The sequence below is a fragment of the Protopterus annectens genome, chromosome 2.part1 (assembly GCF_019279795.1).
Source record: "Protopterus annectens isolate FY-2018-M chromosome 2.part1, PAN1.0, whole genome shotgun sequence".
NCBI lineage: Eukaryota > Metazoa > Chordata > Ceratodontiformes > Protopteridae > Protopterus > Protopterus annectens.
The window spans coordinates 1254508350-1254532857 of record NC_056729.1 but is presented as its reverse complement, the minus strand read 5'-3'; the positions used below and the strand labels follow the sequence as shown (position 1 = coordinate 1254532857).

At 38.1% G+C, this 24508-nt stretch overlaps 1 protein-coding gene across 1 annotated transcript in view; it reads left to right on the top strand.

The window, feature by feature from the left end:
• The window catches only part of GCKR (glucokinase regulator), a 678315-nt gene that overhangs the window by 492931 nt on the left and 160876 nt on the right, over positions 1 to 24508 (top strand). Inside the window, exons 15-16 of the mRNA XM_044062788.1 lie at positions 14967 to 15064; positions 20121 to 20204. Coding sequence (XP_043918723.1) covers positions 14967 to 15064; positions 20121 to 20204 — 182 coding nt within the window. The remainder of the gene's footprint in view (positions 1 to 14966; positions 15065 to 20120; positions 20205 to 24508) is intronic.

The window sequence follows — 24508 nt, the reverse complement described above, 5'->3', positions numbered from 1 at the left end:
GCTAGAACCCACCTTCAAACTACACTCCTTTATGCCTCACCCATACTTACAGACCTTAACTGCAAACTGGGAGCCATAATTGACACTCCGGCTGACACGGACATCCTCCAAAAGGGCCTTACTGAGACGGACACCTGGTGTCAAAGTCATGGCCTCAAGCTAAATGCCAAAAAATGCATAGTCATCCCATCTGGGAAAAACAAAACACCCACAAATTACCACATAGGTGGCAGCCCCCTTAATACAGAAGAGTTAATAAGAGATCTGGGGGCCCAGGTAGATAGTGATCTCTCCTTTGACAATCATATTGCCAAAGTAGTTAGGAAATCCTTCTATGTGGCCCATCTAATTACTAAAGGGTTTGCATCTAGAAATAAAGAGGTTATAGTGTCCCTCTACTTGCCACTCATTAGACCCATCATAGGGTACAATGCCCCATTTAGGATGTACCTCACAAGACACTTCCAACAGCTGGAAAGACCACAAAAGTACCTCACCAAGAGGATTACTGACCTCAAAAATATGTCCTATGCAGCCCGACTGAATAAACTCCAGCTGTACTCAGTGGCATATCGCTTACTCAGAGGTGATCTCTGCCTGACTTACAAAACCATGTCCAACTCAGAATTGATGGATATGCTCCACCTAAAGAAATCCAAGTCACTGCGAGCCACGCGCTCTAGTGAGCTAAACCTTGCCACAACAATAAATAGAACATGCTGGCAGGATAGATTCCTGTCACAGAGACTCCCCATGCTTTTGGAACAAAATTCCAAATTACATCAGGCAGAGCCTCCCACTAACACTTTTCAAGAGAAACCTTGACGAGTGGATGGGTAACAGAAAATACACCCCTGGGATCACTTCATTGGCTCTGCTTGACAGAGGATCAGTTAATTAATCAATGGGGCGGCAAAAGCCAACACACTCTGGCTAGGCTTATAAATGCCCTCGGGCAGATAGCCTAGTACCTACCTATGAACCTATGAACCTAAGAAAACAGACCTTTAAAATACTTGAAGTATGTTATAACAAGGTAGCAAAATTTGCCACAAACTCAACACATAGGTCACACCATTGTCTCACTCTAAAGAAACTCTTCTGGTTAGAATTACCACAGCTCCTATATTATAATCACCTAACAATTTCTCGCAAGCTAATATACCAGCCTGAAAAATGCCACCTCTCCAGAACATAATAGTACCTTACTCCAACAACCGAATACTATTCTCCAACAATAAATCTTTATTAAAAGTAACCACGTCTATAAATACTGCAGGAGACTCTCTTTATTGCAGTCAAGTAGCAAAAATCTGGAATAAACCCCCCCCAATCTATTAGATCCACAGCAAACACAGCTCACTTTAAAATGCTATACAGAAATCACTTATCAAATACATGGCTCTGCTCATACAATATCCCAGGTTACTTTTAAACCATTTACAACATTACTCCCTTAATCAGCATTAAAATAATACATCAAACTATCCACTATACTGCCCTACTAGAAGTTCCCCTATCTATTAAACTGTTACTAATACCTCGTCTGTAATCAATGCCTACTACTAACCACTAAGAGCTTCTATCCCTTCATTCCCTGCATAAAATAAACAAACAAAAAAATAGCTTGAAATATTACTACTTCCAAATGCTGACTTTATAAAAAAAGACAACACTGGTAAAATAGGTGTATCGTAACAGCAAGACATAATGTATGATATTGACCTGTGATTTTATTTATTTATTTATTTATTTATTTATTTATTTATTTATATATTGACATTTGTTAACAGGATTAGTTCAACTGGGCCAAAGACCCCTTTTCAGTGGAGGCCCGAGTAGAAAAGCTCTGAGAATACATGAAACAGTGAATAACAAGGTCAATTATTTCATATCAAGCAAGAAAATACAATGCTAAAAGTAACTTGCAATTATTGCAGATGAACAAAGGTTATATTAAATTGGAACATACATGGTACAAATATATCAAGATAAAAAATGTATTTTTATTTATTTTATTTTACGTTTTATTTTACATTTGTTTACCGGGTATTCTAACTGAGCTGAAGAGCCCTTTTTCAGCGGAGGCCCGGGAAGAAAAAGTCCACACATTAGACAGTTATACATCTTAAAAACAATTAATAACAATAAAGTTATACATAGTTCATATAATATGATAACATATTTTCACAAATGTATTCAATGAGAATAAGAAGTAAGCTTTTAGGACATTACTTAGTGTAAGAGAGTTTCATATTAAAGCATCTACAAGGAAATTGTCAAAAAAGTGGTTCTAAGGAGAATAAGATGTACAAGCTTAGGACTTTATGTAGGGTATTAGATAACATATTTTTAAAAGTTTTGTTAGACAGTATGTGTATTATCAAAGAAACCCAAAGGTGTTAGCAGATCAGGTGGAGAAGTTCAGTTATAAGGATTAGTGAGGTGAAAGAGAGAGCAGAGATTTCAGTTATAAGGGTTAGTGAGGCGAAGTACAGAGCATGGGGGTATGTTGCCAATTAGATGGGGGAAATAATTTAGGGAGGGTAAGGACAGTGGCAAGACATTTTAGAAACTCTTTGGTGGCAGTCTTAAATTGTTTAGGATGGGTGAAGGTTCTAATTTCAAGAGGGAGTTTATTCCAAGCCATAGAAGGATAGTAGCTATATATGTTGCGACAAGATTTGGTCTTGGGTTTGTAGATTTGTAGTAGGTCAAAAAGAAGGAAAACAGCATAAAAAGAATGTATAGTATGTAAGGAAATAATGGAATAAGAACAGCAGTAAATGAGAAAGAGAAACAGAAAAGTCATAAGTATAGAAACATGTATAGGAGGAAAAAAAGAAAAAATAAGTCATGGTTTCAATGCCAGTCAGATTATATTACCTCTATCTTGCATTTTGTCATTGTACAGTTTTAATCATAATGTGAATATGTATGTGTAAACTGTTATTGATTGTCTGTATGTGGAGCTTTTCTCCATGGGCCTCTGCTGAAAATAGGTACCTGCCCAGTCGGACTTTACCGGTAACCAAATGAAAAATAAATAATATAAATAAATAAATACTTTGTAAGTTGGTATGGTATAGATGAAGTCAGGACTGTGGGTGAGGTGACAGGGATAAAGGAGATGCTGAGAAATGCTGAATGGTGCTTGAATATGTTAAGTTGGGCTTGTTTTTGGTAGATGTCTGTTAAGTTTCATGGTTATTGGGGAGTGATAGTACAGGTAGAGGGATTTTTGCTTGATTTTATGCTTAATACCCAATTTGTGAGTAAATAGCTGATACTTTGGATAACTGTATTTGAATGCAGAATATAACAGTCTTATTGGAATTGTGAGGAAAATGGATGTTGGTAGGATATTAAGTGTGAAAGTAGGAGAAGAGGTACTACATTGCGGAACTGTAAGAGAAACATGCCTGTGAAATGTAAGAAGCAGAGGGTTTGAAGGATAGAGAGTGAAGATGTAGTTAAGATAGGAAGTAATGATGGTTGCCCACTCCACCTAGCTGGACCTCTTCAAATCTACCAAGATTCAACTCTTTACCCCGATCCTGGGTGACTTTAATTACCCAAACATACATTGGAAAAACTACTCATGCCAGAACACAAATGCCTAGAGATTCCTCGATTTTTATCAATGTGATATTTTGCAGTCACCCTAATGGACATCAGCTGGGTATAACAACCCTGTGTTTCTTATGCTCAGTCAAACACTCTGCTTACGCTATGCTGATGAGGTAATAACAAGGCCAAAATATGCATACCCATAGCTAGTGGGGTTTGGCTTTATTGGCCTGAAATTGTCCATTAAAACAACTTCAAGTGTAAAACTCATGGTCAATCAGAATCACCATATAGCTGAAACACCTGATGTTCATAAGAGTCATGTGCATATATCCCATGTGTGTCTGTTACAAGAGGTTTGGGAGGTCACTCATTGGAAGTTCTAGCTTGGCTGGAGTTTTCATTTAGTTTTTATCGATTTTATCAATGCAAATACCTTGGAACAGCTAGTTGATACCCCCACAACAGGTGATAATATCTTGGACTTTGTATTAACCAACATGAGTAACCACAGGCAGCTTCCCTAAGGTATCATCCTCCCCATTAACATCCAACCATAAAGCTGTCACTTTCAAAGTCACCATCTCCCCTGACCCCCTTTGGCTAGGGTCAAACAAAAAAACTTCTCCAAAGCTGATTACAACCTCATGAGAAATGGTATAAACAGCTTCACAGCCCCCTCCCCTGCTGTAGAAACTGGCACCAATGTCCAAAGCTACACCAAAGTATTATGCCAGCATTTATATAGATGCATGGAATCAGGAATATCTGACAGGACAAAATCATCCTCCACAAGGAAGAGTAAACCTGTCTGGTGGACATCTGCAATAAGTATAATTATATAACAAAAGGAAAAAAATTGCTGTCCAGGACCAAGAAGGAGCAGGTGCCCAAATGGAAGCAATCTCTCCTTAGCCTGAACAAGCAAATAAGAGCACTAGTGAAATCTTCTAAAGCAAACTTTGAGTGTAAATTGGCCACATCTACTACAGACACTCATAAGGCCTTCTTCACATATGTCTTTAATCTCAAAGGAAGCACCTAGATCTGTTAAGGACTGGTGGTCAAGGACACCACATACACAAATGATGTAGATATAGCCAATCTATTGGCTGGCAGATTCAGCAAAAATTTCTCCTTTCTGTCCCCCATCAGTAAATCAGGACATCCCCAGTACCTTCCACCCACCCCTTATATCTAGGGAACAGGTCATCACTGCCCTCTCAAAGGCAAAAAATCCAGCCTCCATGGGACCTGATAACATACCAGGCTGCATCCTACATGAACTCAGTCATGAACATGCAGCACCATTAGGCACCTTATTCAACCAAAACCTGAGTACTGGCTTTGTCCCAGCCGAAGATACCCACTATCACCCCTTTATACAACGGTGGAGCATCCACCAATCCAGGAAATTATAGACCCATCAGCCTAACTAACCTGATCTGCAAGGCTATGGAATGGATTATCATGGACGTCATTAACAGGGACATTGGCAACCTCCAAATAGTCGACCCCACACAGTTTGGCTTTGTCAAGGGGAGCACGTCTGATAAATCTGGTCGACTTCTTTGAGACAGTCACCAAAGCCATGGATGAGGGGAAGATAGTGAACACCGCCTACCTTGACCTGGCCAAAGCCTTAGACACTATTCCCTTCTCGGGCATAGTAGCTAAACTCTCTCCACTAGGCATCAATCCATATGTTACTGGATGGGTAGCAAACTGGCTCACTGATAGAACCCACCTAATCAGAATAGGAGAATCCACCTCAAGCAGTAGACCTATTACAAGTGGCATACCCCAGGGATCAGTCTTAGGGCCTCTGTTATTTGATATATACTTCTCTGAGGTACAGCCCAAGACCAGTGGGCTATAGCTGACCAAGTTTGCAGATGACTGCAAGCTGGGTGCAGTTGCCAATTCCCCAAGTGATGTGGACGTCCTCCAAGACAGTATCAGCCAAACAAATGGTTGGTGCCAGAAACATGGCCTTAAACTGAATGCCAAAACAATGCATCATCATCCCCTTTGGGGAGAGTGGCATCCACACATATTATCGCATTAATAACAACTTCCTAAGTACACAATCAGTAGTGAGGGATTTGGGCACCCAGGTTGATAGCATCTTGACTTTTGACCACCATGTTGCTTCCCTTGTACGGAAAGCTTTCTGCATGGCCCACCTCATAAGTAAGGGTATCTCATCCAGGAACAAAGAGGTCATAACATCCCTGTATTCTTCCCTTATAAGGTCAATTATTAAGTACAATGCCCCCTTTGGCATGTACCTTGCAAAGCACATGCAGCAGCTGGAGAGACCACAAAGGTTCCTCACCACGAGAATGCAGGGCCTCAAACATCTACCTTACACAGATAGGCTAAAAACCCTGTCCCTCTACTCAGTTTCATACAGACTTCTCAGAGGTGACCTCTGTCTGACATACAAAGCAATGTCAGACCCCACCTTGATGGGACTGCTGCATATCTGCAAGTCAAGCTCCACTCGAGCAACCCATATGCGTGACCTCAACCTGGTCTGTGATATGAATAGCACTTGTTGGCAGGACAGATATGTGCCCCAGTGACTCCCCCAGCTGTGGAACAGAGTCCCTCTCCATGTCAAGCAGAGTACCTCATTATCCCTTTTTAAGCACAACCTGGATAACTGCATGGGAAACAGAAAATACACCCTGAGATTCCACCTGTGTCACTGCTGGACAGGGGCTTTGGGTGCTGACTTGCCTAAATGTGGGCTAAACTCTTGGCTAGGCTTATAAGGGCCTCAGGGCCAATAGCCTAGTAACATCCTATGATCATATGATCCTATGGTTTATTTGGGTAGAGTAGAATCAAAATTTTAGAATAATAGATTGTGTTGAGTCAGTGGGCTTATATGTCATTTTGAGATGTGTGGGTATTTAAGAGTATAAGCATTGCGAATATTGATAAGAATGAGGATGAATGTTTTTGGTCAAGGATCTGCTAGCAGCATGGAATATATATGGGTAAGGAAGCATAGTGAAGAAAAAATTACTGATTTAATTGTGTATGGATTTAGAGAAATTGAGGGTAGAGGGGTGTAAGTAGTAGAGTAAGATAAAGGGAAGGCTCAGAGATATTATATAGGAAGGGATGAGAGATAAATATTAATCTGACTGTAGTATATGATAGGGGGTTAATGCAATGAATTGATAAATGGAAGAGATAATGTTTTGTCAATGGATTTCTTAACTGTACTATTGGGGAGGGTCCTAAGTGAGAGTGGATATAGCACAAAGCAGTACTGGGGGGAGAAGGCTATTGAGAATGATGCTAAATTTTAATGGAATTTGGGACAAGAGGATTAGAAATGTGAGTGATTCTATGATAGTAGTTAAGTTACTGGGGGTATAAGGACAGGGTGACATTGGTGATAGGTGTACCTGAGTAGTGTAAAGGCAGAGTTTCTCAGAAAGGACATAATTGCTTGAGTGTAATTACATCTTAAAAGGATTTGGAGTCAGGAATTAAAACAGCCATAACAATGCAATTACAAAACTCTGCAAATAATTTCTGAGCCCTGAACCCTGAAGGAAAGTAGTTGCTAGTATGCATATAGTTAATACATGTATGAGTAATCCTGTTTACTGTTAATTTTACTTGTTTTGCGTAGGGAAAAACTGATGCATCTATAGGAAAATAATGATAATCTAAAATGAATATTTGAAACTGAAACCATTGTAAAGTCAGCCAGTCTTCATTGAGGGATCTTGGTAACCATATCTGTTCTAGCCTGATATCTACCTTGTATATTTTAGGGATGTAGTACAATAAGGTATATTCCTTTTCTTTGCATACCTAGGTGACACACTGGTTCATAGTCATGAGATTGAAACTCCATCATATTGGTGGCAATGACCTATTCATCAATCTTGATTAGCACTGGTAGGATTTAAACTCATTTCAGTACCATCTTGGTTCTTCAAAATTGGTTGGAATAGTGGGATTCAAACTGCATCAGTACTAGCCTGGACTTTATGTCAGTGACAGTTTAGCTAGTTTTTCCTTACACTTTATTTATTTACTGATTTATCTATTTATTATTGCTCACGTAGATGATTGTTTATATGGTACTCTCTAAGAGGGTAGCATGCTGCTGTTTATCATGCTTTAACAACCTCCTGATCCCTGCTAAATAAAGATACCAACTCCAAGATCACACTAGAGTAAGGAAAACTGTAAATTTCCTATTCAGCACTGCACAGTGATCTCAATTAAAAAATTTTGAAGTTTCAAATCTCTGATCTTATGGTCTCAACCATTTGTAGTTCAAAGTTTTGAAATGTCAAGCTTGTGAAGGGAATCCCATTCAAATACATATTCATGCATAGACATTCACATAATTTATGCTGTATTATGGTCTGTTTTTAGTGCTATTAAATCAGCCACGTGTATTTTTTGTTGCCATTGAATTGATCTACTGTTTGAATTATCAAAAAGAAAACATCAACTTCTATAACTGAGACCTGTTTCATTGATGATTATGGCACTATTTTAAGGTGAAAGCAGTGGTCTGTGGTGTTGGGGAAGTTTCTCCTTTTCCACGTTGTTGTGCAGTTTCAGAATTAGTTACCCTACTGATGAACAAAGATTGAACTTTCAAGTTTCAATTACCAGAGGTTCAACCCAACAACAAGTGCAGTTGCTCCATAGGAAATCACTGTAGGTGAGTACTGCCAAAACTGATCCCCTTTTCAGGTGAATTTCCCCCTTCTTCAAGTTGGTGCGACTGTAAAATTGGAAAATATAAGTTTGGGGGGCTTGACTCCCACATTTGTGGTAGCAGGGGGCTTGTCCCCCCAAAAAACACTTAAAAAGTGTTTTTCAACCAGATCTTTTGGCAAATGCAGTTCAGAGATTCCGATCCTTGGTATATTCAGTTTTGTCCACATATAGTGGAAGCATCAGAATTATAGTAGTCGGGCTAAGTGAGACTAAATGTTCCATGCAAGAGTGCAGAGGTGCTTGCTTATGTACAAAAACACAAACTTTTCTCTTTTGTTTTTAAATTTTACATTCTATCTAAGGTATTTTTTAAAATAATGCACTGTGATTTATTGGACTGTCTACAAAACTTAATAAAATCAAATTATAATACAGTAATAACAGGTGTAAGAGATATATATCATCTGACCCATCTACTTCTGTAGAGTGCTTGTAGTATAATCGGGGACCAACTTCATAGTCATACACAGTATGTGCATTGTTTCCCCACTGAAAGCAGGCTTTCATGTTTTACTCTCTCATCACAAGTTGGTTTATTAGCCAAATCTGAGTACTGCATAGATATTACAATCTAATCAGGAACCTTTCCCCAATGACAGGCAACAAATATTTTGCTTCCCTCCTGAAAGCAGCATTTGAGATATATTATCTAGTCCTTTGGTTTTATGAAACAATTCTTTTTTAGAGTGTTTTCTCGAGTGTCATAACACAATATGTGTATTTTCTTCCATAGGTACTCCATAAAAGTACTTAAGACTTTGTCCCATTTATTCGTAGCTGCTACCTATTTCAAAACCATAGTGTGATGCCAGTGCCCTGGCCCAGCAATCAAGGATCCTCAATCCTCACCACTAACACCAGAGAGGGCGTCTCATATAGGAGGAAAGGATAACAAATACACACAGTAAAGTGCAACTTCCTTTAAGAGCACACAGAGATCACAGTCAGTCTGGGGCTGGTCGCTCCCTTGCTCCCCAGGTCCCCAGTAAGACTCCCCACTGGCACAGCTATAGGGTCCAGATCACAGCCTAGCTGTCAAGCTAAAACCTCCAGTACTCTCTGTCCAACCAATGCTTCATGTCCTTGCCCAAGTAGCTGACACACACATACACTTAGAGATAAGTATTTATACAACTTCACAGACACTCTTGGGAAAGGCTGACACAGATTCTCCAGCTGTGCCCCTATGCCCAGACTATACAATAGTAATTCCTGCCACCACCAGCTAATAAATTATCAGCTACCCAAAGGTCCTTAAAAGGGGTGTCCAATTATTACTATGCAATATTATTATCCAATAGTAGTGTAACTTAAGCAATCAAGGCTTATTGGAAGGGCTTATTACAGGATCATATATAAGCATGCAATGTACTCCCGAGCTTAAATTATCTCTACATAAATCAGCCACAGTTGAAAAGGGTTTAAAAATATTTAATAATAAATACTAAAAACACAAGACAATACTACTACACCACAGTGTTATTCAAAAGTTCAGAGATCACACATAAACTTAAAATAATTCAGTAGTACAGTTCTGACATAACAGAAAAACAATTAGCCTAAACTTTTCTAATTTCCTAGCTATTGCTACAAGAAAACACACTTCTAAGATAACTTACTTAAGAGAGCAGGCAGTGTTGTAGGTTGGATATCAAGACAAAAATGCTTAATAATCTCTGGTTCTTGCTGTTTAAATTGAAACTGCAGTTCTGCTAAGCATTCCATCATCTTTTACACTTTCCTGGTTCCCAGGTCACACAGAAATGGCATTTACATTATTTTACACTTAGAGCAATAAAGGACATTCCATATGTAAGTTCTGGTCATTAACTTTAGTCTTAAAACAATAGAAAGAATGTGCTAGCTCAGATAGACTGACTCCGAGCTCTACAAATCAAAGCATAGATTTGAAATAATTTTAACTTCAAAAGAACGATCTGAAATGCTTGATTTAGTTTTCCTTACACCAGATGGCAATGTTGCCACATTGTTTTAAGTTCAACATTTCACATTTACATATGATAGAATTATCTGCACAATTCTATCTGACTAGCCTGGCAGCCTTCACTCATCTCTACCCAATCCCCCCCCCCCCAGAGAAATCAAGCTAGTTTTTCAAGTGACCCTTGAGAAAAGCCGCTTGAAAAGGTTAGGTCTATCTGAGTGTCCCTCTCACCATTCCCTGTCTTGAGAGCCCATCTGCATAGGCATTGCTAATCCCACTGCGGTGCTGCACTGACATATCTTATGCTTGCAGCCCCAGGCTCCATCTTAGCAACTTAACATTTTGCTGAATGGCTCTGTTTACCCATGTTAGAGGGTTGTGATCTGTCATAACAGTGAAGATTTTTTCCATACAGATAAGGCTGAAGTTTCTGCAGTGCACACACTATGGCTATACATTCCTTTTCTACATCTGCATAGCATTCCTCCCGGGGTTGGAGCCTATGACTGAGGTAAACCACTGGGTGCTCTTCCCCCTCTGAAGAAATCTGGCTAAGTACAGCCCCCACCTCACAGTTTGAAGAATCCACCTGCACAACAAATTTGTTGCTGTAATCTGGACTGGCTAACACAGGGGGTCCTCCCAAAGCTTCTTAAGCTTCTGGAATGCCTGCTGACATGCTGGGGTCCACACTACCTTGTCTGGCCTGTTCTTCCTTGTCAGGTCTCTGAGGGGAGCAGCTATGGTACTATAACTAGGGACGAACTTTCTGTAGTACCCTGCTGTCCCTAAGAATGCCCTCACCTGCTTTTTGGTAACAGGTGCAGGCCATGCCTGAATGTCTTCCACTTTAGTAGGTTATGGCCTTATCTTATCACTCCCCACTCTAAGTCCTAGGTAGGAGACCTCTGCCATACCCACCTGACATTTGCTGGGCTTAATGGTCAACGCTGCCCCCTGTAGTTTGCCCAGCACCTCCCTGACGTGCTAAAGGTGTTCTGGCCAGGAATGGCTGTAGATGGCAATATCATCTAGGTAAACAAGGGCAAACCCTCCAGCTCCTATTAGAATATGACCTACCAGCCAATGGAAAGTCGCTGGGGAATTCTTCATCCCAAAGGGCATATTTGTGAACTCATACAAGCCAAATGGAGTCACAAAGGCTGACTTCTCTCTAGCACTGGGAGTCAAGGTCACCTGCCAGTACCCCTTGGTAAGACCAACGGTTGTAAGATACTTAGCCCCACCCAGCTGCTCTACGGCCTCAGCTGTCCTAGGCATGGGGTAAGCATCCGTCTCTGAGTGACTATTTAATTTCCTGTAGTCCACACAGAACCTGGTGCTGCCATCCTTCTTTGGCACCAGCACCACTGGTGAGGCCCAGGGACTGTTGGACCCTTGAATCATCCCTAGTTCCAACATCTTCTATACCTCTTCCCTCAAAATCTGTCTAACTCTCTCAGGCACCCTATAAGTGGCCTGCCTAATAGGCCTTTTGGTGTCCTGTATCCACCTTGTGCTGCACCAGATGGGTGCACCCTGGTTTCCCAGTGAACATGTCCCCAAACTCCTGCAACACTGCTCGGATTTCTCGAACCTGGGTAGGAGATAGCTGCTGGGACATTGCTACCCCTTCCACCAAGGTGTCAGCCCGAGCCTCACTCAGGAGATCAGTCACCAGATCTCCCTCAGACTCCTCCTGCAATCCACTGCAAATGCTCAGCACAAGGGCCTCCCTGTCATGGTAAGTTTTCATCATGTTAACATGGTACAATTTGTGCCCCTGCCATCTGCCTAGCAGTTCCACTATGTAGTTAACATCACTTAACTTTCTTACCACCTTGTAGGGACCCTCTCAAGCTGCTTGCAGCTTATTGTGTCTGACAGGAATGAGAACCATTATCTGCTGCTCCACAGCATACTCTCTTGCTCGAGCATTCCTGTCATACACCTTTTTCTGTTGTTGGGCTTCTGACAGGTTCTCCTGGGCCAAGCCCATGAGTTCCCTGAGCCTTGTCCTGAGGTTTAGGATGAATGCAACAACAGACTCCTTGTGAGTCTTGCACTCACCTTCCCACTCATCTCGAATTAAATCTAGAGGTCCCCTCACCCTATGCCCATACAGCAACTCAAAGGGTGAAAAACCTGTGGATTCCTGGGGAACCTCTCTGTAACAAAAAAAAAATAAGAAAGCCAGAACCCAACATCTCCTATGGCCAGATGCAAAGCAATTTTATTCCATGACCAAAGGGTAAAAAAAAAGTGACCAGTATGGTTATACCAGTTTCGGCAAAAGCCTTCTTCAGCAACCACACTTCAAAAAGTGAAAAAAATACATAGCGTTCATATATCCTTTATTTATAGTCCGATGGCGCCCTCTAGTGTACACAGAAAATACTACCACATTAATACTAATATGGATAATATAAACCGTTATTTTCATGGCACAAACATGATTAACTAAGCAAGAAAGAAACACTTTTATCACTGCAAATATGCATTTTTTTGTGAAATACTTTCAAATTTGGTCATTTAACCCTGGTGGGAATAAGGCCCCCAATTTAATAATCCACATTTTGTCTTTGTTTGTAAACACTTCATGTAGTATATGAGCCTCTTTATTCCTAAACCTGATATGGTCTTAAGATGCTTTTGTTTATTGATCTTAACAGCTCTCCTTGTTTCTGTGCTGTATCATTTAAAATGCTATAAAACACGTTCATGACATATACTACCTGATGACACAAGCAGAAAATCCTTTTAAATATGTTTGCTTTGTTAATTATTACCTCATTTCTAGAAATACTCTTGAGCAAAGAAGAAACATGACACTGTCATTCCTACATCCAAAACTCATTTAAAAGGCAATTAGCATGTGGCTTATGCACACTTTCAATGTTATTACCTTTTTCATAGGAAATCCTCGGCAATCTGGTTTGATGTTCCTTAAACCATCACCAGCTTGCAGCATGCGCCAAGTACTTACAATCGCACTTACATTTCTTTCGCAAAAGTTATGCAAGAACTGCTTAAACAAAATCTATCTCCATTCTTGTTAATTTGTGTCCCAGTCACACCTAAACATGTGAATTGCTTTAGTCTGGAAAACATGGGTATCCTTATTTGTCCAAACCTCATCAATTACACAACATAAGCATATGTAGCAATAGTGAAATGGGGTAGCAGCTCTCTTTCAAACACAGGGTAATATGTTCTTTGACTGGCAGAGAATATGCATGTTCTGTCACAGTACTAGGGGCACTTTCAGTTTCATGATTTACTAATAATTTAATCAGGTGAGAAGAATGAATGTTGCTAGTTTCTAAAACTTAACAGCACCCGTTGGTTTCCATTAAAACCAGAAGTTTATTGGAAAACCAGGCTCCCTATTAATGTCACAGCTAATTGATAAATGATGCATTGATCTACTTGACAATTAAGTCTCCTTATTTGTTGATATTTCAACAACAATGCTTTATGTATTTTATTTGTAGCATAGAACAAGAGCACTCACCCATCTACCTACATAACTGGATAAACTACTGTAAACTTCAACAAGGTGTCTATTCCTCCCAGAGGGAGGTTATCAGACAGAGTATCTCCTAGATCTGCTAGCTAAAGTGATTTTATCTGGACTAATCCTTTGTACTCTGTTTCTCGTGAGTCCTGTCACCCTCTGTGTCACAGATGGGATTCCAGACTTGACTTCAGCCTTCTGAATTACCTCGGTTTTTCAGTTTAGATAATAGGCACAGGCAGGATGTGAAACCTTTATTGTGTGCTGAACTTTCCACAGTAGAGTTGTAATGTATAGATATCACTCACCTAATAATAAAAGCACCTAAAATGAAATAATCTTGTACAGCCACTCTTCCCTTTCCCACCATAGCATTAAATAAATGCTACATCAGCCTGTATATAATATTTTATTCCTGATATTATTCTGCTGCTATTTTTGATTCACCACCCTACAATATCATCCTTTGCTTCTCAAACATGTAAATGAAACTCAAGGACCTAATGAATAAGTGAATAAGTGAATGGTGCTCATGATAAGTATTGATTCTTTTAACTGTTGTTGATTGATAATTTTAGTGTAGCAATATTTAAAAATGTCCTGCTTGCTGGTTGCCCAAATTACTCAGTTGTCATTTCAGGTGATATGTCTGTATGCTTTCATTTCATTTGTGAGTGTTCCTTGAATTTGATTTTTTTTTCTGACTACAGTAGGAGATACTATTTTTAATTATTTATGTATCTAATTATGCACATACAAATGCAGAAATTATACAAATTACGTACAGCTCATGCAATATCTTCTAGCACATTTTGGACTATAATATTATTGTTACAGATAGTGTTGACTGAAAAAATACTTCCTTGCACTTATTTTTGGTATGCTACATAAAACTATAGCAGCATACAAAACATTTGTGCAACTTTAGATCACTTATTACTTCTGGTTATACTAACAGTGTTACTTAAAATGATTTTCTGAAACATTCATCTTCAGGAGAAACATAAAGTAAGCAAAGCATATAGTTTAAGTAGTCTTTCATTATTTGCTGACTCTCCAAATGTTAGATCAATTATATTTGTCTTTTTACTTTCCATGATAAGAGCATAGATGTTGCCTTGCTTACATGTTTACCATTCTTATTATGAAATTTGTCTTGCATTAAAGATGATGTCAAAGAGGTTGAGAAGATAGTACAACAAGTGAAAGAGAACACATCGCATTTCTATGCCATCTCACATGCAACTGCGGGGCAGTACATTCCGGTATGGCAGTCATTTTTATAATATTCATTATATCATTGTAAAAATCAGCTATGATAAATTCATAACACACTCTGAGATGTGATGTCTTACCTGAAAAAAAATGACACAAATGTTTACATTTTACTGGCGAGTCTGGAGGACTGGTTATTTTTATCCATACAGCTGTATCAGAATTCCTTCAAACATGGAACTAAGGGCAAGAGGACAGGAGCTTTTATCAAACTCTTCAGCTCTGACTTAGATTCAGTTTGAGAAATTATTCTTTTCAGTGTATTGTAAGGCAGACAGCATCCCAGAAGACATTAGTCTTTTCTGTTTTCAGTGAATACCAATTAAAACGGCTTATTGTAGCTGCAAGACATTAGTCTTTTCTGTTTTCAGTGAATACCAGTTAAAACGGCTTATTGTAGCTGCCTCAGAAACAAATGTATAAAACAATTAACCTGTACTTCTATACCATGCTGTACTCTTCAATGAAGCATATTACAGCTATTACAGCTCAAAATTAACTTGACCCCCCCACACACACACACACATAGTCAAACACAGAAACAAATAAATCATTTTCTGACTTATTTCAGCCACACTATCAGTGGAGGTACCTGCAGTGCAGATAACGTGTTACCATGTTACCAAGCTTTTTCATGGAGCTTTTCTCCCCAAGTCTCTGGTGAAAATGAGTTATGTAACACAGTCAGACTATCCTGGTAAACAAATGTCAAATAAAATAAATAAATAAATTGTATATCCATAGTATACCATATCAGGAATATAGGTAGTTTTACCCAAAGTACATATCTTCATACTCAAATAATATCTCTCGCCACTAATAAAATGTAATGTACCTTCTTCTTGAAAATGTATACTACCAAAACATCTCTTAATGACCTCAGATAACAGTTCAGTACAGTTTCTCATATAAATAGATTGATAATTACATGCATGCATACATGCATACATACATCCATACTTAGAGAGAGAGAGCTTAGAAATTTCAAAAATGTAAAGAGCTATAGTGAGGGAAATTTTTAAAATAATAAAATACAGGTGGGGAACTGTACATAAAGCACATAGACTGGGATTCAATAATGCCTACACTAATATGTACAGTAAGTGTACACTGTTCTGAGTCAACAGACAACGCAGGCGTAACACAAGCATAACTCCCACCTTCTTTGTCCTAATTTTAGTTTTTCTACTGATTTTCTTGCAGCTTTAAATATTGAAGGGGAATTTATAAAGGTTACCACAAAGTGTAGACTACATGTACACTGAGTGTAATCTTTCTGAGTGACTAGAAAGCACAAACAATGTGGTAGGGATGTTCTTGAATACAGATCATGTGCACTTAGTGCACATTTACACTTAGTGTAGGCGTTAACTGAGTTGGTACAGAACTGCTGAGCATTTGCTAGTTCTTCAAAGAAGAGAGGTGCAGTGATGACACAGCAAAATCTGCATTAGTGATGCAAAGTGTGTGACGTAATGTATAAACTACAGAATGCTCCAACCATAGCACAGATTTGCCAACGTCTATTGCAACAGAAAGTGAAAACATGCTGTACACACAAAGCATGCTGGCCTATAGTGTGATGTGAGAACAGGGCACATTACACATACACTGAATGCAAGAATGGTAACACAATGTCGTAAGAAAGCGAGAATGAGAACATGACACATGCACAAATATACACAGATGCACTCAGCAAATGTAAACATACAAAGCTCATAAAAGTACACACAAACAGTAATAATATTCAAAATGTGCATATAAAAAACTTTATTATAGAATAAAACCATTACATAGTGCAAATAAATATTAAGAATGAATACAAATGAGATATAATGTAAAACTGGGAAATCAGAGAGCTGTAGCAGTATATTGTAAAGTAAAAAAAAAATCAACTGGAGTCCAATGAACAGGATAGATAGAAAGATGTAAAAGTGTCATCTACTGAAGATTATAGAAGGTACTGCATGTATGTCCAAATACCAGTGATCTGCACTAATGGGCAGATATTCAATGGCCATGCTTTCAGGTCTAAAGCATCTCAATATCCCTTTGAGCAAACACATTTTAAAAATGGCAGTTAGAGGAGGCTACTACATGCCCAACTGCCACTTTCATCATCTTGATTTACAAATATTCTGTTTGGTGTACTGATTTTAGGAATGTGGCTTAAACAAAAGTCAGTTGATTAACAGGCCAGACCTGTAAATGTAGGACTGTGACTGAAGAAACTTGCATTGGCCACATCAGGTCTGGAAGCAGTCTGCTCTTAACAGAACTGGTATCTCATTTCCAGTTTGTGTTAGATACAGCATGTCTGTGTCACCAATAAGATGAACTGGATGCAGCATGCTATACCTGCGAGGTCTCCACCATATGTTGTCAGCAAGGTCAGAATGTGGACTCCTTAAGGTCACATCATCCTCCTATTGTCTGCAGATGGACCTACCTAAAGTGGCAAGTGTAGACACACCCAAAAATAAGCTGAAAATGAAGGAGAAGAGCAAATATCAAACATTGCTCTTTCCTTTAAACATGTTTTTTGCAGGGGTGCAAGTCTCCCTGCACCTCTCGATGTAGGGGCAATCCACCCCCACACCCTGAACTTGTATATAATAACTCCAAGACTGCCTTGTCCCTGTGCAAAAGGGACTATTCTGTGAAATGGACACCTTGGATATGGTGTATACAAGTCCATTTTTTAGGCCATTCAGTCTCTGTATTTCAGGACTCACTGAAATGGCAAACGAATTTTCAAATCATTACTGTGACGACCCACCACTGTTAACCAGTAATAAAGGATTCTCAGTCCTCACCACTGGCAACAGTGGGGGATTTTCACTGGGAGGATAACAGGTGCACACACAATATTTCCAGATGCAGCTCTCTATATCAAGTGCAGTTTCCTTTAAGAGCCCACAGAGACCACAGTCAGTCCAGGACCGGTTTCTCACTCTTTCGCCAGATTACCAGCAAGACTCCCCACTGGCACAGCTACAGAGTTGAGATCTCAGCTGAGTGACCAAGCCAAGACCTCCAGCATGCTCTCTGTAAAACCAGTGTTTCATGTCCCTGCCCAAGAAGCTGACACACCCACTCTTTGAGGTTTGATTTACACATAAACATACACACCTGGGATAGGCTGGCACATTTACTAGTTAAGCCTCCTTCTGCCCAGAGTATAAGGTAGTTTCCACTGCCACCAGACACTCCTCGACAGCTACTTTAAGGCCATTAACAATGAGGTGACCAATCTTACTGTGTAATATTAATATTAATATTAATATTAATATTAATACAAATGTTAGTTTGACCAAGAGCAAAGCTATTATGAGTGGCCCACACAGTGTCACCAAATATGCAAGTACTCTCAAAACTTAAATATCTTCTACAAAGATCAGCAACAATAAATTATTTAAATATATTTAATAATAAATAATAAAAGAACAAGACAATACTAAATATATATTTACAATGACATCAGAGTTTGAAGCCAAAGGAAATATTTAACATACCATTGCAGTACAGGCTCACAGAAATAAAGAAAAACAAAATCTAAACTAAGCTTTGCTATATTCCTGATTGTATTTAAGAGAGTTATACTGCTGCCTAGAAACTTACTTAGAGCAAGGCAGATGTGGCAAATGGTTCCTGTTGCTGTTGTCTGGTCCAAGACAGAATGCAGATTGCTCTGTCTCACTAAGAGACTTCTCAAAATAATATCTAAAATATTACTCCTGGGATAGCTTGCAGAATGACATAATTTCTGGTCATCTGACTTATAGTTCCCAGCAAAACTCCCATTGCTGAAGCTGGTAGTATTTAGCATCGACCTGTAAAAATACTCATAGAAGGGCTTTTGCTCAGATTTTTGGCAGGTGCTGGAAGTCATAAAACAATTGCATTCCTTCATGCTTCCAAAGTAGCAATTAGTTCACCCCAAAGACAATACAAAAAGCTTCCTAATACAGACTGTGTGCCTCTAGCTGCATTGAAACCTGTCAGCTAGCCTCTTTATGACCTAGCCTATAAATACATTTAATTTCAAATATTTTTCTAAAATTTACAGGAATGAGGTTAACCCTCCAGTTTCTTCTGTTAAAAGAGATACATTTAAACAGTTACAATAGTGCATGTACATTTCTGTTCTCTTCCAGCAGGGCACACTGTGGATACATTTTAAGCACAAGCACTTTACAAATACCTGTTCAACACAAACATCTGTACAGAGCAGTTTGATATACACATAACATACATTTCTAATACATTTGTAACACAAGCATCTTATATAAATTAGTTTGATATTCACAAATGACATATAATTATTTACAAAATTCCAGCTTGCTGTGCTGGCAGTGCCTCTTTTTGTCACAGTTACCTACCTGAAGACATCTCAGGAGATACATCCTGTAAACAATGGCATTAGCCTAGGGTTTAGACTTCCATAAAATGTCTGCCTTCACTTCCCTTCCATCAGTATTTACCTACAAGTAATTATCACATCTGGCACAAAGTACCTCAATCTAGATTTTAAAACAAACCACAGCAAAATCAGAATAATGTCCAAACTGAAACACAGACTGGGCAGTTTGTGCGAGTGTTCTGGAAGCAGAATCCATATGTTTAGCTCAATGACTTATGCTTATGCTATAATATTTTAATAACAGAGTATACTGGTCAATGTGGCTAATCTACAGCACAAGCAGAACAAAAAAGGAGGAATAAAATGCAAGTGGTCAGTATTAACTGATTTGATGTTCAAACTGCCTTCAAGTCATTGTGAAACAACTGAAATTTTATTGATGCTAAAATTTATAAGCAGAAGAAAAGTTTAAGATTCTGTAACCACTGTTTGAATATTCTGTCCAGAAAAGGAGTACCTATGATATACAAATCATGTTCTAATGTTTTAACATCTAGTGCCCCAGTTATGTGCATTCATATCACTTCTGCATTTTTCGTATTTTATTATTACCATGTAACAACAGTATGAAATTCAGTATGATGGAATAGTGACTATGTTTTTTTTTCTTTTTCTCTGTTTAGACCAGTGTGAAAAAGCTGTTTCCTTCCCTTATCAGCATTACGTGGCCCATTCTATTTGCAGAGTATGAAGGTTTCTTTTTGCAGGTAATTTGGAATTACTATGATAAAAATGTAAATGTAATATGCAGAACAGTAAAGAGAAATATAGGTATACTTACTACCTTTCACAGGTAATCCTTCAAAAGATATTTCTTTGACAATTAAAGTTAGTAGACGCAGTCTTGCTTCTCAGTCTGTGACAGTAGTTCAGTTCTAACATCTTTTATCAAAATCAAATGTCTATGGTGAATTGACTGACAAAACAAAAGTCAGCTGTGTTTTCAATGAATATATTTAGGTAAAATTGTGCTTGAATGAGTTAAAAAATGACAAAAAGTATGACAAATATTAGAGTTTGGTATGCATGGGGAGATGTCTGATAGCATCTGTAACATAATCAAATATGTATGTGTCACAAAGTAGGAAAAGGACTGTCTTATAGATTTTGCAAATTGACAGTAAAGTGTTTTCACCAAGTGGAGTTTGACAAATACCGTTTCTTATGTCTGGACTAGACAGAACAGCTTACTGCTCAGAACTCTAACAATACCAGTGACTGAATTCCTGGAATAATATCCCATAAAACTTGCTTTCTTTTCTTTTCTTTTTCACAGGTAGATTGGCTAACTACAAAAATTAACTATATTAGGCTAAGTTTTTCATGTTTAGAATGTAAACCACCTTTATTTTACTGTAGTGGTAGCTACATTTTGTTTTATCTTGTAGGTAACATAATACTTAAATTGGCTTAAGTTATATTCCATAACTTATTGTTGGTAACATGGACGGTTATTGTTAAGCACTGAAATGCTACCATATTGCAAATCATCAAGAGGAAGAGATTATGCATTCCTGATTCCAAAATGTAAAATGGCTACCTCTAAATAAAGGATGCTGTGCCACACTTGATGTAATTAAGAAGTCATAAGACTCTTGATTTAGAAAAAAATAAAAACTCTGGAAATGTGGACCTTAACACAGTATAACCAAACAATGAAAGTATGAAACAAATTCATTATGTAACAGTCGATCAACATAATATAAGGTTTACTATGGACTAACCTCTGTACATTTATTAACTCCCAGTTTGCTCAGACAGCATGTAGATCCATTTTCTCTTCTGGAATCCATTACTTGCTTGAAGCTTAATTAGACCTTCATTAAGAAGTCCTTCTGAATCCTCATCTCCACTATTATTTGTGTCACACCCAGACACCCTGTTATCCTTATCAGGGGAAAACAATTAAAACGAAAAAGAAAAGAGACAAAAAGAAAAAAAAACACACAAAAAAACATAACTGGTATCCAGTAAACATTTCATTCCTGTAAAATTTGAAACTTTTTCTGACTGGTTGTAAAAGCAATGTGCCTCTATTTAAAGACTTCAGAATAAATTACATGAAATATAAGCATTTGCTGATAAATCATTTGATACATTACCCCTCTTGGGCATTGTCAACAAACTTAAGCAAATAGGCATAAATCACTGTAAAATATGTTGGATAACTAACTGGCTTATTAATAGAACTCACAAGGTTAGGATCCATGAAGCCACCTCCACAAAGAGGCCAGTCAACAGGGAAGTCCATCAGGTCTCTGTGCTGGACCCGCTCCTCTTTGGCATCTACTTCTCAGAGGACAAAACCAATATCAAAGGCAACTGACTGAGTTTGCAGATGTTTGTAAATTGGGAGCAGCCACTGACTCCCCTTAAGACACAACACCCTGCAGGAAGGTCTAAACAGAAAAATGCTTGGTGTCAAAACCATGGCTTAAAACTAAGTGCCAAGAAATCCATTATAGTACGTTTTGGGAAGTCAGCCACCTTGGGTAACTATGTCATCAATAAAACACTCCTAAAATTGATTCAGTAGTCAGGGATCTGAGAAATCATATAGATAGTAATCTAGTATTCAACCAACATGTGACGAAAGTAGTAAGAAAAGTATTCTGTGTTGCTCAAGTTAAAAGTAAGGGCATGGTATCTAAGTCCAGAGAGGTCATCATACTGTACTTAGCCCTCATCAGACCCATCATAGAATTTAATGCCCCCTTTGGCATGTACCTGACCAGACGCATGCAGTAACTGGAATATACACAAAGATTCTTTATAAAAAGAATACAGGGAGTAAACAAAATGTCTGACACTGATCACCTAAAAGCCCTGTCTCATTACTCTGTACCACACAGATTACTGAGAGGTGATCTTTGCCTGGCATACAAGGCATGCCTGGACCCTGTTTTGATGAAGTTTTTTTCATTTCCACAAAACTAACAGCATCAGAACTACTTGATCAAAAAACCTAAATTTGCTTGTGACATAAATATGACAGTTTGGAGAGACAGATATGTTTCTCAGAGAATTTCTATTCTCTAGAACTGGCTTCCCATCCATGTGAGTTTCATTCACCCCTGGTCTGTCGCCAATGTCTCTTATGGACAGAGACAATCAGTAAATCACTCCTGTATAAATCAAATATATGGGTTACAATAGGTTTGCATGGCTAGACTTATAATGGTATTCAGAGGTAATGGTTTCATTTAAACTACTTATTTTTACCTGCAGCCAGACAGAGTTACAACAGTGTACTCAGACAGTGCAAACATACAAGGAAAATTGGGTACATTTATGTTTTTTTAGTTTTACAGAATGTACCTGATTTTTTGGTCTGCCCTCTGTAGCATATATTCAATAGCAAAGTCTGGCCACTAAAGTAGGAAGTGACCAAACGTTTTTCTATTGGTATATGTTCAATTTACAACAAGCACAGTGGTTGACAAAGCAGCATGTACATTTTTAATACTAATAAGAAGTCATTGTATAATTTGTTTTGGACAATAGCTGTTTATTTTATACAGTGTTTTTATATCCTTCTGTGGCCAGTGGGTTAAACAAAATGTCCAATGGCCCAACTACTTACCATCCTAAAGAATGACTAAATAAATAAACTTTATAAATATGTACTATGGTGTTAAAGAAATCTAAATCCTAAATTAATTATCATCTTGCAAATATAATTAATGTCAAATGTTTCAGACATTTTTCTTCGTAAACTTGCGCATCTTCAGTCTTCCCACCTTCTACTAGCAGCACGACAGCAGATCAAATGTTACGGCTCCCTATTACTCTCTTTCAGATGCGGGTTGTCGAATGCATCTTTGTTGAACTGAAAAGTGTGAAAAGGCAAAATAGCGAAGTGACTTTTCAGCAAATTCTTTCCCTGGGAAAGAATTCGCTTGGCCGCTTTCACTACTTTGCCATTTTCGGCACTGTAGTGCGATTTTGAAGTTGGTATATTTAAGTAGGGGTGGTGTGGGGAGTGAAGCCCCCACCCCCCCATTATGTAATGTTTTACATTTTTCTTTTTTTTTTGTTTTGGAACAGCGATTTTTTTTTCCCTTGGTAATAAATCGCTGTTCAGAGGTTTCAATGTTGTAAGCTTTCGTTTACATGGGGTCGATAATGTGTCATTCGCTCTTCTGAGCATGTGATCTCATAATATAGACCCAAATGTTACACATATGAAGAATTGTATTGCTAAGATTGTTAAGCCTGTTACTGCATCAATGATACATATGTAATCACCAAGCAATATTATACATATATTACTCAGAAGTTATCATGTTTTTATTGTATTTCAGTACATTGTAGATCATTGCATAGTTTATAAGTGCTTTGTTTTATATTATGTTAAATACTCATATATTTCTCTATAGCTTTATGGCATGGGTGATAGCTGAAACAGATCTGAGGCCCAACCCACCTACCTGTTTAACTAAGCAAGCAAAGAACAAAAGAAGGAAAGAAAATGTCTGATAGTAGTAGCTATGCATATACCAAGTGATCAATGGTGTATAAATTATTATTTTTTTTAATTATAACAGTATGGTGAGCTTAGGACCACTGTATTGTATGTTGCAATATGAATGCATCATTAGACTTTGCCAGAAGTGCACAATTCCATTGAGCAGCATAATTTATTCCTGCACATAATGGAATCTATACTGGATCTAAAAGGAATTTACAACATAAATAGATCATTTTTGAGGGATAGATATGTATCAAAGAAAATGCCACTTCTTTGGAAACATTATCCTGTCCACATAAAGCAAAGCATTTCTATTACACTATTAAAAAGTAAACTGTATATACATATCTATATATACATATATATATATATATATATATATATATATATATATATATATATATATATATATAGGTAACTGGACTTTCACAGTTTCTACCTGGGTTATTCTTATGAATACATAATGGCTAAAATCTTCATAGAATGTAATAGATCAATAACCCACTTTATCTATCTCAGGGCAACAGAGGAAAGCCTATC